General features: G+C 40.8%; 1 protein-coding gene across 1 annotated transcript in view; it reads right to left on the bottom strand.

Annotated features, from left to right (window-relative positions):
* The window catches only part of LOC126161295 (zinc finger protein 879-like), a 320,538-nt gene extending 301,260 nt beyond the window's left edge, over nt 1-19,278 (bottom strand). Inside the window, exon 1 of the mRNA XM_049917035.1 lies at nt 18,989-19,278. Coding sequence (XP_049772992.1) covers nt 18,989-19,111 — 123 coding nt within the window. The 5' untranslated portion in view covers nt 19,112-19,278. The remainder of the gene's footprint in view (nt 1-18,988) is intronic.
* Nucleotides 19,279-19,724: the final 446 nt, after the last annotated feature.

Genomic DNA, 19,724 nt, shown 5'->3' with positions numbered 1-19,724 from the left:
TGAAGGATCCTGCGCCTTTGTCCTTTGCTGAAATGTGCTCACTTCTATTTTCAAAAGCAAACGCATGTGGTGGCCTCTCGTGTTGCCTTTTATCGTTGTCAAAAACAGCCACATCAATCCTATCGGGCTTGGGCTGCTGAACTTCATGGCCTCAGTCGAAAGTGTCAATTTGTTACTGACGTTCACAAAGAATCCTATGCCGACTCCATGGTACGAGATGCTATTATCCGATCGGCGCCTGACAAAGAAGTTCGGCAACGTGCCCTTCAGTTGGCGAATCCGACTCTAGATGAAGTTCTCTCCACTGCGCAGTCTTTTGATATTTCTCGCGCCGCTGGGGCGCAAATAGAGGCGTGGGGTGATGTCGGGGAAATACAACCTTTGTGCGCTGTTGACTACGCGTGCGGCACGTCCCCGCCAGCCGACGTGGCCGCAGTGCGCTCCCACGCGCAGCCTCGGCCTAGCCGTAAACAACCCGCTAAGAAACTGCAGCAAAACCCCCGGCAACTTCCTTCATGTCCGCTGTGTTCTATGAAACATTCACGCGAGGATTGTCCTCAACGTTGGGCTGTGTGTCACAATTGCAAAAAGAAAGGTCATGTGTCTTCCGTTTGCAAATCCTACCGCATACATGATGTTCATGAACATGACGCTGATTCTGATTCTGTGTTGTCTGTCAATTGCACTTCTTCCCTTTCAGGGAAGTTATTCCTCACTGTCCAAATCCTTGGTCGAGATGTTCGCATGCAAGTGGATACCAGTTCTGCTGGCACTATAATTAATTCTCAGACGTATCTTCAGTTGGGTTCTCCACTCCTGTCACTCGGCAATTACGGACGTACAATAAACAGAAGATTCCTCTCCTGGGACAGTTTAATGCTGAAGTACCTTACAAATCCGTCGTTCGCACTGTTCCCATACTTGTGGTCGACCAGAGCAACGCAGAAAATCTTTTTGGTTTCGATGCCTTTCGCGTTTTTGGGTTCTCCATAGATGACTCTGTCAATATCGTCTCTGAAGCTATTCCTTATGCTCAACTGGATTCCTTGTTGACGACATTTTCATCCCTTTTTTCTCCTGGGTTAGGCCGTGCAAACGACTTTGAAGCTCATATCACGCTCAAACCCACTGCTCGGCCTAAGTTTTTTTGGGCTCGGCCCATTCCTGTGGCCCTTCGTGATCAGGTAAAACGGAGTTCGATCGTCTCACTACTTCAGGGGTCTTGCTTCCTGTCACTTCCAGTGAGTGGTCCTCTCCTGTCGTTGTTGTTGCTAAGCCAAATGGTGATATTCGTATCTGTGGAGATTTCAAAGCCACTGTAAATGCTTAATGCCTTATTGACACTTACCCCATGCCCCGTCCTGAAGAACTGTTCACTAAACTTGCTGGAGGCCAGTATTTTTCTAAACTTGACCTGTCAGAAGCTTATCATCAACTTCCTCTCGACGCTGCTTCCCGGCAGTTTCTGGTCCTTAACACACCTTTCGGCCTCTATCAGTACCAACGCTTGCCATTCGGGGTTGCTAGTGCACCTGCTCTCTTCCAGCGATTCTTGGAACAATTATTGCTCCCTGCCCCTGGGTGTATCAATTACATGGACGACATTATTGTCACTGGCTGCACCACTGAAGAACATCTTCAAAATCTCCGCACACATTTTCATGTCTTACAGACTGCCGGTCTTAAGTGTAATCTTCAGAAATCACAATTTTTTCAGGCATCTATCACGTACTTGGGGTTTCAACTCTCTCGGGATGGTATTCGTCCGCTTCAGCAAACTGTTGCTGCGATCGATGCCCTTCCTCGCCCTACATCTGTTAAGGAACTGCAGGCCTTCTTGGGGAAAATAGCATACTATCACAAGTTTTTACCGTCTGCTGCTTCGGTGGCTCAGCCGTTGCATCGCCTGTTGCATAAAAACGTGCCTTTTCACTGGTCTGCGTCATGCGAAGCGGCTTTCCAGAAAATGAAGACTATGCTGAAACAGGCCCCGTGCCTGGCTACTTATCGACCTGGTCAACATCTTGTTCTTGCCACAGACGCCTCTCAATACGGGGTCGGTGCAGTCCTTGCGCACCGTTTTTCTGACGGTTCGGAACAACCCATTGCTTATGCCTCCAAAACGCTCACGGATGCCCAACAAAAGTATTCTCAAATTGAGAAAGAAGCTTTGGCCATTATTTATGCTCTTCATAAGTTTGGTGTTTTTCTCTGTGTCAAAATTTCATCTTGTTATGAATCAAAAACCACTTGTTTCCTTGTTTGATCCATCGTCACTTCCCGACAAGGCTGCACACCGCCTCCAGCATTGGGCTCTTTACTTGTCTCGTTTCAATTATGAGATTCATTTCCGGCCAACGGCTCAACATGCAAATGCTGATGCTCTGTCTCGCCTTTCCATGGGTCCTGATCAGGCATTCAATAGGGACGAACTTTTGTGTTTCCACCTGGATGTTGCCAAGCAGCGGGTTGTGGACGGGTTCCCCATCACCGGGGACCGGCTGGCGGCTGCTACGGGTTCTGACCCTACCCTCTCCCGGGTTTTATGCTGTATTCAGAAGGGTTGGCCAGATCGCCCGTCCGCTAAGACTTCTGATCCGTTGCGGAACTACTACGCTTTGCGCTACCGCCTCACGGCTAGGGATGGTGTTATCCTCCTCTCCACTGACAATGCTTCGCCACGTGTTGTGGTAACTGCGTCTTTGCGTGCTTCGGTCTTGCGGCTCCTTCACCAAAGGCACTGGGTGTGTGTCTCGCACAAAATCTCTGGCACGCCATCATGTGTACTGGCCTGGCATCGACTCTGAAATAGCACACACGGTTGCTGCCTGCGGCCCTTGTGCGTCACAGGCCGCCGCCCCGAAGTCATCTTTGTCACCGTGGCCTTCGCCTGAGAAGCCGTGGGAGCGCATTCGTGCTGACTTTGTGGGACCCTTTTTAGGTACTTATTGGCTCCTCATAATTGAAACCTACTCTAACTTTCCTTTCATTGTCCGTTGCACGTCGCCTACCACCGCGGCAACCACTAGTGCTCTCACCCGTATTTTTTCTTTGGAAGGCCTCCCCTCTACTCTTGTTACTGATAGTGGTCCGCAATTTGCCTCTTCCGAATTTACGGATTATGTGCTCGTCACGGCGTTATGCATGTCACGGCTCCGCCGTTTCATCCACAATCCAACGGTGAGGCCGAACGACTGGTCCGCACATTTATGGCTCAGATGCGGAAACTTCTGACTTCTCCTGCTGCTGATAATTCGCTTCTCCAGTTCCTGGCGTCTTACCGTATCACCCCCACGGGCGACCACAGCCCGGCTGAGCTCTTACATGGCCGACAGCCCCGCACGCTACTTCATCTTCTGCGGCCTTCCACCTCACGGCCGCGGGTGCCTTCACTTGGCCAGTTCACGGCCGACGACCTCGTCTGGGTACGGGGATATGGCAGGCAGCCAAAATGGAGCCCGGGCCGCATCTTAAGACACCGTGGCAGACGCCTGTATGAAATCCAGACGGACACGGATGTTGCAGTGCGTCATTCAGACAACTTCGGCCTCGTGTGCCAGCAACACCTGTTCCGAATGCCGCTACACCACCTTTGGCTCTACCTGACACTCGGGATCTTGGCATCTCTCAATACTCACAAAACAGCCCTCTCACCGTCATCGCGATGCCAGCACAAGAACGGACGCCACCAGGAGACGTGCCCATGCAGGAACCAGATGACCATCCTCTGTCAGAGCAAATCTACTCGCCGCCTCCTCCTCCAACGGACGCCGACACATCGCCCATGTCTCCTGTCATATCAACTGGACTTGCCGCAATGGGCAAATTGGTGCATGGGGCCCCAGCAGATTCGACCCCTACGTCTCCTGTCATCTCGACCCGTTATCATCGGGGACACTTCCGTCCATACGGGAAGCCTCCTCCTAGAGACTTTACGGCGAGTCAAACAACGTATATGGACGTTAGCCATCTCCAGGTCACCTCCATCAAGACCAGTGCAACAATTTAAAAGGGGGGAAAAGTGTTGTGACTCGCCAATCATTCAAAGCGCCGCCGCGCAATTACGCGCGTCCTCTACGTGCGGCCATGTCTGCCAGCCACGCAGCAGCTGCGCCACCTAAGCGGCCAGCCGAGCAGCGGCCACTAGGCTGGGACTCGGTGCTCATTCGAATGCTAACGTGTACACATGTCTTGCTTGTCAACTTACTCTGTGACTTATATGTGTTGTGTCATTCTGAAATATGTGTTAAACTTGACGTTATAACAGTTTTGATATTTCAAATGGAAATCTCTTAGGCGATAACTCTAAGTCTGGTGTTAATTTTCAGTTTTTAACTTTTTTTCCTCTTGAGGGAGATGAGGGGAGGGGGAGGGGGGGAGGGTAATACCAGAATATGTTAACGGGTGCATTACACTTTTTGTTGGTGTCTCTGCTGTTATAAATTTCTTCCTATGTTCCCATAGCTAGGAAGTACAGAAAATAATTTGTATTTTATTCATTGTACCTCCTATCTACAGTTGATATAGGCAGATTTGTAACCTCAAGATCATGTTTCAGTTCCAGAGAACTTTGTGAAGGAAAACACTGTCCACTGCAGGCTGCAAATTTTTTCAATTTTTACTGCTATTGGCAAATTTTGACTGAAGTCGTTATTGAGCATGTACATAGTACCTCTATGCAACATGCAATAGGGGATGTGCCTTGGTTATGGATGAAACAAGTGTCGAAGTTGCATTTCATTTATGATAAAATATGGTTTTCTGATGAATGCACAACTTCATATCTAAGCTGTATTCTACATGGTTCTTCCACATTTTTTACAATCTTTGTTTGTATCTGATACAGATTGAGCCAATGTTAATGTGCAGGTCAACATATGAACTGATGGATTAATTTACACACAGATACTATGTATCTGCCCAACAATGACTTCACAGTCAAAATTGACTAAGAGCAGCAAATAAACAGAAAGCTTTATAGCCTACAATGCAAAAAGTTTGCTCCCGCAAAATACACCGAGGCTACGGACCCACATACAAACGAGATTGCCCAAATAAATCATTAGCGCATTCTGATCCCTGGAGTCTGTATTAAAAATCTGTGTATTGTATTTACGGGGTAGATTTGCAAATACAGTAGGACTGCAATAATCCGGCACTCGATAGTCCAGCAGGCCTGATTGTCCGGCAAGCATCAGAAGTTTGTGTGTATTTTTAGCTTGGTCTCATTGGTTGCACGCTCGACGCCTTCAACAAACATCTGTACCCACTAATGAACTGAGTGAATTTTCAGCGGAAGAAGCTGGCATATGGATCGACATTGACAAAAATGTAGCCATCATAGAAGAGCTGACTGTCGATGTGGATCTTATAAGCTTTTTCACTGCACTGAAGGCACCAGAAACTGTCAGTGACACAGATACCTACAACTCACATCTCTTGCACTGAGGCTTCTGACGTTGTAAATGTACACACCATACAAAATAATTCTTGTCAAAAAAAAACTCAATCCAAGAAATGCGTTGGCATTTCTCCAGTGTTTCAGTGTGCTCAGAAGAAAATTTCAGCCGAACTTGAGATGGTACAAGTACATCTCTGACGGCTTGCAGTGCAACTGTGAAGCGCTAAGGGTTGCAGTTGACAATACTAGTCATTTACAGAGCTGTGACATCACTGAGGCAATGCCACGGAGATGTTTACAGAATCATGGTTCATTACTGGTTGAGGTAAGCCTGCAAAGCAGCCATGCCCAGCCCACTGCAACTGTCAAGGATCAACTTACACTGACTGAGCTATATACTATCACTGGTAGATACCAGTCTGACACATTCCACATGCTCGACAATGTCAGATATCTGTGCTATTCTGAAAGTTAGTGATTCCAATTAAACTGAACCAAATTCTTGCTAACAATTTTTATTAATTATCTTCTTGCTGATCTCTTCACATCAGTCATGCTTATTTTATTTCATAACAGGCATAAAAAAGGGTTATTTATGTAAATTGAACTTTTGGAAAACTTTGAGCCTTAAACTGGTTTAAACAGCAATGCAATATTCAATTTTGAATTCATTTTTGTCTTTACAGAAAAGTAATACATACTTCTAATTTTTTATAGTGGGATGTCCTAGTTCATGGACCACGGGCAACGTATGAGTGGCCAAGTAAGTGGTCCTGACAGTCGGGATACCAATTACTTTGGAATAAGGCTGGGCATCTCAGACATATTCTGAGTCGTGGTCACCTTTGTGCTCATACAGCAAAGACTACCAAATCCACCCGTTAGTCCCTCAGCCGTTAGGGGTAAAACCCAGTGGGACTCTGGGCAAGTAAGGCTAGCAACCTGCTTCCCTGGTACTTTAAATATGATGGTGGCAACAATCAGAGCAAAATGCCTCGGACCTTTGGAGGTGACGGAGTCCCACCTCTAACTGACAAACCAGGGACTCCTAAGATACGACTTGGCAAACAAATGGTAATGAGATGGGGAGCTATTAATATCAATGGGGGCTACTCTGGGAAGAAGGTAGAGCTGGCAGAGGCTGCAAGTAAGATGGGGCTGGACGTTTTAGCTGTTAGTGACATTCGGGTAAGGGGTGAGAAAGAAGAGGAAGTGGGAGAATACAAGGTCTACCTGTCAGGAGTCAAAGCAGGAATAGCACAATGGGGTGTAGGGCTTTACATCAGGAAAGAAATGGAACCCAGCGTAGTTGCAATAAGGTATGTAAATGAACGACTGATGTGGATAGATTTGACAGTGTCTAGCAAGAAAATTAGGATTGTGTCAGTATATTAGCATTGTGAAGGGACAGATCAAGATAAGATGGATAGTTTTTATGAGGTACTCAGTGATGTAGTTGTTAAAGGACAAGGACAGTGTTCTGCTCATGGGTGATTTTAACACCAGGATTGGAAATCGAACAGAAGGGTATGAAAAGGTTATGGGTAAATTTGGAGAGGATATGGAGGCCAACAGGAACGGGAAACAACTCTGTGCCAGTATGGGCTTAGTAATCACAAACTCCTTTTTTAAACATAAGAACATTCACTGGTATACTTGGGAAGGCAGGGGAACCAGATCTGTCATTGACTATATAATAACAGATCAGGAATTCAGGAAGGCTGTGAGGGACACACGTGTATTCATGGGATTCTTTGATGACACTGATCATTATTTAATCTGCAGTGAAATTGGGATTGTGAGGCCGATGGTGCAGGAGGTCAGGTCCATATGTAGAAGGATAAGAGTGGAGAAACTTCGGGATAAGGAAATCAGGCACAAGTACATAACAGCGATCTCAGAAAGGTACCAGTTAGTTGAATGTAGTCAATTACAGTCATTGGAAAAGGAATGGACAAGGTACAGGGACACAGTACTAGAAGTGGCTAAAGAATGTCTTGGAACAGTAGTGTGTAAAAGTAGGATGAAGCAAACAGCTTGGTGGAATGATACAGTCAAGGCAGCCTGTAAAAGCAAAAAGAAGGCGTATCAAAAATAGCTACATACCAGAACCCAGGTAGACAGAGAAAGTTATGTTGAAGAAAGAAACAAAGCCAAACAGATAATTGCAGCATCCAAGAAGAAATCTTGGGAAGACTTTGGAAACAGGTTGGATACTATGGGTCAATCTGCTGGAAAACCATTCTGGGGTGTAATTAGCAGTCTTTGAAAGGGAGGTAAGAAGGAAATGACAAGTATTTTGGACAGGTCAGGAAAACTGCTGGTGAATCCTGTGGATGCCTTGGGCAGATGGAGGAAATATTTTGAAGAGTTGCTCAATGTAGATGAAAATGCGATCAGTAATGTTTCAGATTTCGAGGTAGAATGGGATAGGAATGATGATGGAAATAAGATCACATTTGAGGAAGTGGAGAAAATGGTCAATAGATTGCAGTGCAATAAAGCGGCTGGGGTGGATGAAATTAAGTCGGAACTCATCAAATACAGTGGAATGTCAGGTCTTAAATGGCTACACAGGATAATTGAAATGGCCTGGGAGTCGGGACAGGTTCCATCAGACTGGACAATAGCAGTAATCACACCAATCTTTAAACATGGAAACAGAAAAGATTGTAACAACTACAGAGGTATCTCTTTAATCAGCATTGTGAGTAAAATCTTCTCAGGTATTGTTGAAAGGAAAGTGCGAGTATTAGTTGAGGACCAATTGGATGAAAATCAGTGTTGGTTTAGGCCTCTTAGAGGTTGTCAGGACCAGATCTTTAGCTTACGGCAAATAATGGAGAAGTGTTATGAGCAGAACAGGGAATTGTATCTATGCTTTATAGATCTAGAAAAGGCATATGACCGGGGGGTTCCTAGGAGGAAGTTATTGTCTGTTCTACAAGATTATGGAATAGGAGGCAAACTTTTGCAAGCAATTAAAGGTCTTTACATGGATAGTCAGGCAGCAGTTAGAGTTGATGGTAAGTTGAGTTCATGGTTCAGAGTAGTTTCAGGGGTAAGACAAGGCTGCAACCTGTCTCCACTGTTTTCATATTATTTATGGATCATATGTTGAAAACAATAGACTGGCTGGGTGAGATCAAGATATGTGAACACAAAATAAGCAGTCTTGCATATGCGGATGACTTAGTTGTGATGGCAGATTCGACTGAATGTTTGCAAAGTAATATTTCAGAGCTAGATCATAAATGTAAGGACTATGGTATGAAGATTAGCATCTCCAAAACGAAAGTAATGTCAGTGGGAAAGAGATATAAACGGATTGAGTGCCAAATAGGAGGAACAAAGTTAGAACAGGTGGACAGTTTCAAGTACTTAGGATGCATATTCTCACAGAATGGCAACATAGTGAAAGAACTGGAAGCGAGGTGTAGCAAAGCTAATGCAGTGAGTGCTCAGCTACGATCTACTCTCTTCTGCAAGAAGGAAGTCAGTACCAAGACTAAGTTATCTGTCCACCGTTTAATCTTTCGACCAACTTTGTTGTATGGGAGCGAAAGCTGGGTGGATTCAGGTTACCTTATCAACAAGGTTGAGGTTACGGATATGAAAGTAGCTAGGATGATTGCAGGTACTAGTAGATGGGAACAATGGCAGGAGGGTGTCCACAATGAGGAAATCAAAGAAAAACTGGGAATGAACTCTATAGATGTAGCAGTCAGGGGAAACAGGCGTGGATGGTGGGGTCACGTTACACGCATGGGAGAAGTAAGGTTACCCAAGAGACTCATGGATTCAGCAGTAGAGGGTAGGAGGAGTCGGGGAAGACCGAGGAGAAGGTACCTGGATTCGGTTAAGAATGATTTTGAAGTAATAGGTTTAACATCAGAAGAGGCACCAATGTTAGCACTGAATATGGGATCATGGAGGAATTGTATACGGGGGGCTATGCTCCAGACTGAACGCTGAAAGGCATAATCAGTCTTAAATGATGGTGATGGTGATTTCATCTCAAATCATACAGGTCATGTCAACTCCAGGTCATGAATTTCCCTGGAAAAAATATACATTAGACCTCTCCATCATAAGTGCTAAGAAATAAAATATTTTCATTTTATCTTAATTTTTGTAAATGGTATGCGCCTTTGAAAATTGGATATTTTGTAAATAATTCTTAAAACAGTAGAGGGGGGGGTAAAAAAACTACTAAACCAAAGGTACAGGAGACATGATAGAACTTTTGCGTTAAAGCTCCCTTTGTGTGTTGAAATTTAGTTGATACCTGCATGCTTATGGTCTTCCTTTAACTTACAAATTTAAAACAAAAATACAAAATATAAGTTAGTTCTTCCACTTAAAGATTTTTTTCCAAATTGGAAAGTCACACAACGCTATCTTTTCTGTCATACTACCAGATACCAGCGATGTAATTAAACAGTATCTTCTCTGCTCCAACTATCTATATTTATGTAAATGTTTATTACTAAAAATGTAAAAAATTGCATTTTTATGAGATTTTATTAATTATTTACTTGAAACCCCCCTTCTGAAAAATTTAAACTATTGCTTGGTTAATGTTAGTAATCAGTGCAAACGCAAAGGGCAATATTTTCTGTGCAAAGTGTTAAAATTTTTTCAATATTCTGCATATTGGGCATTACTGAATTTCTAGTGTAAAATATGCATGTTGACAACTCTCTTTGCAGTGCTCTTCTGTTTACAACAAATGAGTGAGAACTTTGACATAAATCATTCTGCATCGAGTTTTGTATTTGGTTTGAACTTTTGTAAGAGACAATAGTGAAAGAGTGAACTGTATGAACTATAAAAAAAATAAAAAAATAAAATAAAGACACCAGAAGGTGGTTTTAAGAAAAGTGAAAAACACTTCAGAATTGTTGGAAATCTTTCACAGGTACTGCAGAAATATCTTGGTCTTCAAATAATGGTATCAGCATCACATCCATTGTGCAGTAATTGCTACACTTACTACAAAATGTTTAGTGACAACCCCCCTGAACAATCACCATCACCTGAGTGAGAAACTGAAGAAGACAGTACAGGTGTTTGTTTATATTCTTGGGTGTGAAATTGTTGGCGAATTAAGTATTAGCATTTCTGCTGTAGCCCCTACTACATCCCTCCTTAAACGTCCAGGAAAGGTAAGAAGCACAAGAAGAAAACAATACGTAAAAAGAAAAGTGGAAGAAATTGAAAAGTTTTACACAAGCAACATTTTCAAAACTTTGTAAAGTGTACAAATGTAGATGTACTTCATGCAGAACCTAACGTTAGTGATGTGTGCATGAAATGCTATCTCAGCAGCCACCTAAACTGAAAAGGCACAGTTGCCGACACTGATACCAGGTAATCACTCTAAGCAACAGATAAGGAAATACATACCCACCTCCTCGCATTATTCGATTTCAAAAGCTTGGAAAATAAACAATGGGAAGGGCATTTGGGCATGCCCACATTCTTCATGTGGGTATCCGTTGCCAGATGATAAGCTTACTGTTGCTCTGGAATATTATCTAAAGATTGCAGCAGGAAAAGTACTAACCAGGCTGATGTTATCACTGTGAAAAAGTTGAAAAGGTAAAAAGATATATGACAAGATCAATAAGGGATATATCCTAATGAAAAAGGAGAACCCAAATTTACAAATTGGTCTCACAAAATGCTACTCCTTATGAGCAAAACGTGTAAAATGTCAGCCACTGAAAGAAGCATGCATATGTATTTATTGCACCAATTTAACACTTGTTTGTTTCACCATAAGCGGTGTTACAGGAAAGAAGTACAGAGATGGACCTGATGCTTTTGTGTGTATGTCAAGAGATGCTGGAGTGTGCAATGTGTTCTGATGCTGAAGTGATGACTGCTGAAGCATTACATCTTCAGGTGACATAACCTATGCATTTTGAGAGGGAGGAGAGTTGGTGAAGCAGACAGTAGAGCCAGAGAAGGGTGTTAGAGGTTGGGCATTGGGTCATGAAAGCGACATCCCAGAATACTGACACATTAGTTCTTCATTTCGACTTTGCTGAGAACTGGTCTATTGCTTGGCAGAACAAAATTCAAAGTTACCACTGACACACATCACAGGTATCAATGTTCACATGTGTTCTAACTTCCTTGTAACATTGGATGTTCCACACGGTTCAATCATGGGTCCCCTTCTGTTCTGATATAAATGAACGATCTCCCTTCCTATCTGAAACAGGAAACTGAACTGACACTGTTTGCTGATGATACAAGCATCACTATTAATCCAGTAAAAGAAACTCCAATTGAAAATGATACAAATAAGGTCTTTGGAAAAGTCATTAATTGGTTTTCTGCATATGGGTTTCCTCTAAACTGAAAAAACACAGTATATCCAATTTTCTGCTGCAAAAAGTATAGTTCCTTCAATAAATACAACACATCAGACAGCGTAGAGCATACGAAGTTTTTGCGTGTACATATAGATGAGAATCTTAATTGGAAAATTCATATTTTGGATCTTCTAAATGGACTAGGTTCAGCAATTTTTGCAATCAGAATAACTGCCAATTCTGAGGATATAGAAATTAGTACTAACATACTTTGCATATTTTCACTCTCTGATGTCATACGGAATAATATTTTGGGGTAACTCAACATTTAGACAAAAAGTATTCACTGTTCAAAAGAAAGTGGTTAGAATAATGTGTGGGGTTCATAGCCACACATCTTGTTGGCATCTTTTTAAAAGATTGGGAATTCCTACAACAGCCTCACAGTACATTTACTCATTATGAAATTTGTTCCCAACAACATGGACACGTTTAAAAACAAGTGACATTCAAGGTCATAATAGCAGGAAAAAAAAAGACTTACACTATCCTTTACTCAACCTATCTTTGGCACAGAAAGGCGTAAAATATGCTGCAGTAAAAATTTTCAACAAATTACCAGATGAAATAAAATGTCTGACAGACAGCAGTAACAGCTACAAAAATAAATTGAAATCATATCTCCTTGACAACTCCTTCTATACCATAGATGAATTCTTGAATAGGGGAATAAATAAATCTATAAATACAGTATATGCATTTTGTGCCATTTAAGGGAATGGTGCATTTCTTGTGCACTTGACATGTTTCACATCATAACGGTTACCGTACCGTGTGATTGATCAATGGAACACGCAACTAACTAACTAACTTATTAACTAACTAACTCTTTTGCTATTGTCAGTGATGATACCATTCATGACAGTTCACATGCATGCTATGCTGTCAGTATGATAATTGATGACATATCATCTGGAGGCCATGCTTTTCCTAAACATGTGTGTGTGACTGATGGTGCAGCATCACATTTTAAAAATTACTTTCAGCTTTATGAGCCTGGTTAATGCTGTAGCACAGGAATTAAGACAAAAAATGGATACTTTCTGTAATAGGTCATGGAAAAAGTGCATGTGATGGGTTAGGAGGTCCCTGTAAATATCTTACAACAAGATTTAATCTCCAGCATGAATCTGCTGATGCTATAAGAAATGCTACAGGATTTGTACACACCACATCAACATTAGTAATAGACATGACACTCTTAATACTAAATGAAGGTACATTAAGGGAATTCTATTCAAAAAAAAAAGAGAAGAGTGGTCTGCTATGAAGCCTGTGGTAGGAATTCAATCAAGTGACTACTGGGTTGTATCCCAGAGTGGCAATTACATTCCAAAAACAGTTCTCCACAAAATGCATCTTGTTACTGCATGTGAAATGCAGAGACCACAGTATACATTAGATGACTTTGGATTGAGCGACTTCATTTCTTGTTTGTATGACAATCAGTGGTGGGTGGAGCAGATAATAGGTCTCTCTCATGAGCTGAAAGACATAATCGTCTCCTTTAAGACACCTCATGCTCTTGCTTAATGCTTTCACGTGTCCATCTTCAAAAGATCAGTGTGCAGTTCCCATTTCTCAACCACTGCTCTTGTGCACAAAGTCAGCTCATCTATACGAGTTCAATGAGAAGCAGATGAAAAAATAAATGAACTCTTTTCAATAGTGCAGTGTTGATTGTTACATTGTAGGATATTTTAATTCACGCAAAGTCATGAAAAAATGTAATTATGACAGAAGACAATAATAATTTGTGAATAGTATCATAAAAAAATGGGTATACATTTAATTATACCTCATTTGTTATAAAATGCTTTTGAATGAAATTGTGAATTGTTTTCCCACTCACTTATGTTCTAAAGTAATTATTTTGATTCAGAAATACCACTATTGCATGACATTATCTTAAAAACCAGTGATCAATTTAAATATGTAAGTGTCCATGATTTTTTTTTTACCTTAAGAGTAAAGCTAGGCCTACCTAAAGAATTTCTCACATATTGTACAAACAAACATTGCCCACTCTGGCTTACATTCCCTAAGTACAATGACCAACTAACATACCATGAAATTTTTAGAACATTTAGGATGGGGACTTTGGAGAAAATAATTTCTAAATAAACAACTTTATGTGCAAATATTGTGATAGTTTAAGAATTTCATGCATTACTGTCATAGATGACAGTTAGCAATCCTTCCACTTTATCATTTCTCAAGACAGTTAACATCCTGTGACTACCGTATTTACCCGAATATAAGCCGCACTCGAATCTAAGCCGCACCTGAAAAATGAGACTCGAAACAAAGGAAAAAAAGATTTCCCGAATCTAAGCCGCACCTGAAATTTGAGACTCAAAATTCAAGGGGAGATAAAAGTTTTAGGCCGCACCTCCAAATCGAAACAAAGTTGGTCCATTGTAATATGAGACACAATTTAGGTCGAATGAATGACGATACAGCTACAGTAGTTTGGTTCGAGTCGTAAGCTTTACCAGGTAGCCATTGCTATGCGTCAGGCGCTCCGTCCGTATTTATACGGGTACCCTTCCTTTTTCACGTGCTTCGTCTGGTTTGAATCGATTGCTTATTTTGTTTGATCTGATAAGTGCCGTTTTCTCTGTTATAGGTGTTTACGTCACTCTAAGCTGAAAATGCATCACTGTAATGTGTCATGCATTGTTTGTCGCATTCTGATAGTGCGTGTTTACGGCCTGTCGCCGTTCGCGGCATGGCTTGCTTTTGTGTGCGCTACCGCCGCTTACAACTAAAAAGAGGCGAACCATCTCATTAGCGAAGCAATGTCAAGAGACTGCTATTTGTTGTTACTTACACTGCTGCTTTCTTTGAGAATGATCAACAAGAACCAAATAATAGGCTGCGTATGATAGAACATGTTCTGAACGAGAGTTAGGCGCAAATTTTTCTCCGTTTGAAAATCTTTGCGGCCGCTTCTTTAGTACATCAAATTCTGCACAGAAATTAGAGTCATCTTAGATTTAAAAATCTAGTCAGTTGCCGTGGTTCATTTCTGACTGTATCACTATTAGGCTAAGAATAATACGAATATAAACAGATACGATAAGTGTATTCTTCCGCGTTTGCTGTTGTCTCACTCTAGTTTCGTAGTTTATTAGGCAGACAGGATTTAAATGAGATAGCAGCAAACACGGAAGAACACATGGCAAAATGTTTATATTCGTATTATTCTTATGGTGAATGGTGAAGATAATACTGCTTGTGATTCACATTTCATCAGGTTACTATTAGCAACCATCTCTTCTCACAGGTAGGAAAAAATTCAGAACGTACAGTTGGCCATATTGACAAACATCCCAAACAGTCTTGCCAGTCAGATTTTCGTAGTACATTGAAATTCTAATACATTCGAAGATGAACAATACGGAATTTGTATTTACTTCGTTGGATAATGTATGAAAATGCAGTGGTCGAAACTCGGGGCGGAGAAAAAAAAAGCTCGTCTTCCACCTTTTTTTTTTATTTATTTACTGACGCAGAGGTTTTGGCGCCAGTATTTATCTTTGTGCCTACAAAGCATGTCTGTGTAGCGCTACATATATTCGACGGCAGAAGTTAGTTGTGGCGGCACCTACCAACATTTTTCAGAACTTCCGCTTGCTTTGCACTCGATTCTAAGCCGCAGGCGGTTTTTTGGATTACAAAAACTGGAAAAAAAGTGCGGCTTAGATTCGAGTAAATACGGTATTCATATTTTCGAAACATAATTTTGAAATTTACAATATGTTACAAATTTTCATAGTTTATTTTCCCCAAAAAAGGAAAAAAAGCTCAGAGGTATGCATTCATGTCTCATAGTACTGAGAAGAAAGTATTCATTGAAAATAAATTCAAATCTCTATCACTTTTGATTTCTCTATGACAATTTTTCAATTTCCCCTTTCATTACAGCATTTTCACAAATGCTCTCATTTGGAGAAGTCTGTAGCATCTTAACAAATCATCAGAAAATGAAAATATTGTAGTTTTGGAAAGGTGTCATGTGGAACTTCACTATATACTTTACCAGTTAACTTTGAAATAGTGATGTGACACATTCACTCTTGACCTATACTATTTAAGGTGAAATCACCCTAGTGTAATTTCTGCTGTTGTGTTTAATAAATAATAGATACTTGTTTTTTTACCTTAAACCAGGTTTTTAGAAATGACCTGGGTAATTTGGTATATTTGATAATCCCACAGTTACAGAACCCCGAGCACATAATCGAGATCTTACTGTATTTGTTTGACACTGATATTGCTGTTACTCGTGCTGCTGCTGCCGCTGTTATAGGTTTTAAATTAAATGTTTTTTAAAAAAAAGTTCAAAACATCAGTTTTTGTTTTGTATTGATGCTTTTAGGAAGTTAAAATTAATATCCACGCACATAATTAGTTTTTTGCATCTTTTTGTGAACACGTGAAGGGAAATAAAGCAGGGTAGACATATTGCCTATTGGTGCTCTATACACATCAACAGTGGCTGCTTCTATAGACTACTGATTTAACTCTAGGTATCTCTGAAGGTCTTCGTTTGGGTTTGTATTTTGGGAATTGAAGTGCAAATTTATACTGCTTTTTACATCTATACAGCTTCCTACATGGATGTGCAGAGTTTAGCAGGAATAGCAATCTAACACAAAATTTTGGAGGGGATTACCTTCGGAGGCCGCAGCCCAGACTGCTCGCTCTCATGTTGCATACAGCCTTCTCACTGAGCAGACGGCTTGCGGTTTAGGCTGTCTGCCTCTGACTCTGTTCTTTTTGACCGGCCACCAGGTATCATTTCCTCTTTCCTGCTATTCCTTTATACACTAGTCACCTGGTTTGGTAGATGCCCTCACAGTCTGGCCTGGACGAGACCTTATGCAACATTAACTTTCAGAATATGATCATCATTGTTTTTATTTCAACCTTTCACTTCAAAACTCCCTTCAGATGCCTACATTTTCGTTCATCCTAATTTTGCTCCAATATACACCCATATATTATCAAGAGGAAAACAACAGGCTTATGTACCAACTGTAGACACAGAACATTACATACAGTGTGCCCTAAGGTTGTATTCTAGCTCCAATCTAATTCCTGCTGTTTATTAGTAATGTAAGTCATCAACTTCATTAAAAAAATGTACACAATGTACATCTGACAGCCAGAGTGCATATGAACTGGAGAATAAAATCAAACTATCAGTGTAACACATCACTGACCGATTCTCCAGAAACAGTCTACACATAAATGCAGAAAAGGTAGCGATTGTGCATTTACATACTGCACTAAGAATACGCCCTCTTAAGTCCTAACATCACACTATCTGAAAGTCTGTAAACAGCACAAAATAATAATCATAATTTTACAGCTGAAAATAGGATCTTCAAGCAATGTCTGTTATGTTCCACAGCACAGTGGGTTATCGTGAACATACACTATAACGATACATGCAGGAGACGATTCCTTTGTTTTGGAAGAATTGTCATATAGAGAATCAAAAGGTTAATTAGTTAAACTGTTAAAGACACACCCCTTCACATTTGCAAAGCTAGCTATCACTAAATTACACTATTCTTCTTTGGATTTTACACAGTCCTTTCTGAAACACATTCAGCCTTTAATTCAGCATTTCACATGGCATTCTCTTGCTTTCAGGTAAACAAGACAGGATGTATACAAATGTACATTACTTTCTTCCAACAAGTACAGCATGAATTGGTTGGCATTCCACGTAGAAGTTACTGACTGAGGGGTTGGGTTGGGTTGTTGGGGGAGGAGACCAGACAGCGAGCTCATCGAATTAGGGAAGGAAGTTGGCCGTACACTTTCAAAGGAACCATCCCGGCATTTGCCTGAAGCGATTTAGGGAAATCACGGAAAACCTAAATGAGGATGGTCAGACGCAGGATTGAACTGTCGTCCTCCCGAATGCAAGTTACTCACTGATCACACTGAGCCCCCACACATGCACATTATTACTTACAATTCAGAGCACTCATATATTGGGAACATTTATGGCTACTTTGCCTAAAATGACAGAATTGATAAGGCAAGAGAAAGGACACAAATATTTCCTCCTTTAATGTTTCCTTCACTGAACCATTGAAGATCAGTCTAATATTAGAAGTGCCAGATTCAATGGTTAGTTACTCTTTGTGTGTAGCATCAAATCAAGCAGCAACATTATTTGTTAGTTTCATTAGAGTATAATGTTTTCCAGCAAGCAAAATAATAACTGAATAAATTGTACTAGACAAAAAATTCATGTTAACAAAAATCAAAATGTAACCTCGGTCTGCCTGTCACTCAGATCATATAATGCACATGTGTCCAAACTGTAGGTGAACAACAAAGTGGAAGAAAACCACTAGAAAAAAATTATAAAAAGGCAACGAATTTTGCTACATAATACATGAAGCTATTAACATTTATCACAAAAGGAATTTTAAAATTTCACAGATAGGTTACACCGATGTTTTTTAAAAAACAGCACTGTTGCCTACCCCTCAGACCAGTTCCAATTGCTGGTACAGTCACCAGGAAGAAGAAGTTAAATGACTGTCTTGATAACAGTTCGGCACCATTTGATAATTCGACACATGTGGAGACACCCAGCAACAAAAGTGCCTCAAGTTAAACGAAGAATATTTGCACGCCGTTATTACTATATCCCCGAATCTTCTCAAACTATAATACTCATATAAAATTTCTCTTTATTAATAATATCATTTTAGCCTGTCACAAAATTTAAACTCCAGGAGCTATTATTTAAAAAATTAAACACATGGTCGTTTTGCGAGTTCTTTGAATACTGGGCCTCCGAATGCGTATTTGGGGAATAGGACCTGTAGAAAATGTTAACGAATCCATCTTCATTTAATTGTTTTCTTTGTGGATGGTTACACGAAAAAAACTTTGTATCAGCTCGCCAGCAAGTTTTAACTATTTCTACAGAAAAATTAAGAAAGTGTGTAGGTGACATGTTCGACGATACTACAAGGTTAGTATCAGTTTACGTATTAGTAAAAGCATTCTTTTCGGCTTCACGGAGGCGACAAACGCATCAACTACAGCTCCATAACAGACAGTGCAGCTCACTGATAGCAAAGAAACAAGAGTTAACAAAATGATACAGCGGTCACCATTGTATTTTACCACTTATTAAACATTTTTTCTCTCAAATGCATACCCAAATCTGCAGACACTGAATAATCTTTGTTGCAAGATTCAATTTCTGGCCTTCTTCTTCGTAAATTCTGATGGAGCCTTCCCTTTCTCTTGCGCACAGGCGGCAAAGTTTATTGCTTATCATTTCTACATTCGCCACTCTAGCCGCACTACGTCATTCTATACACATTACACTTGTTTATAAACAAAGTCTCAAACTACCGAACACTTATGTCCCACACCAAACACAAAAAAGGCATATCTTTCTAAGTACCAACGCCGATAATAGAGGGCAGCACAAGCTATTAACACAGAACACCAAGGCAATCAATAGTAGCGTATAGTATTATTACAGGATACGGTTATTCCAGTTAATGAATATCTTTCACGTGTAACTAATTTGACAGCTCTGCCCTAAATGAACATTACTTTTTAATAACGTATTTTAAACACAATTTTTTGCAAAAAAGTGTTGTGTCTAATAAATTAATTGTCGTGCATCATAATTACGGGTTTCGGCGCTTAGTTTTCACATACTTATACGCTATGGCTTTTCACGTTGCAACTGATAATCGTCTTCGTTATGAAGGTCGGAACTCCGGATGGATTCGCGGTACTCCCTATTCTGCGTAGCAATGAGGAACACTTTCGTTGGATCACATAACGGTTACTGTAGCTCTGAATCAGTGGAGAGGATTCCTAGCGATAAGTCATTTGAGTCATGAGCACATAAAATGCTGCAGTCAATATCTTAACAC

Source organism: Schistocerca cancellata, chromosome 2 (genome assembly GCF_023864275.1).
Source record: "Schistocerca cancellata isolate TAMUIC-IGC-003103 chromosome 2, iqSchCanc2.1, whole genome shotgun sequence".
Lineage (NCBI taxonomy): Eukaryota > Metazoa > Arthropoda > Insecta > Orthoptera > Acrididae > Schistocerca > Schistocerca cancellata.
This window is presented reverse-complemented; position numbering and strand designations above follow the sequence as displayed.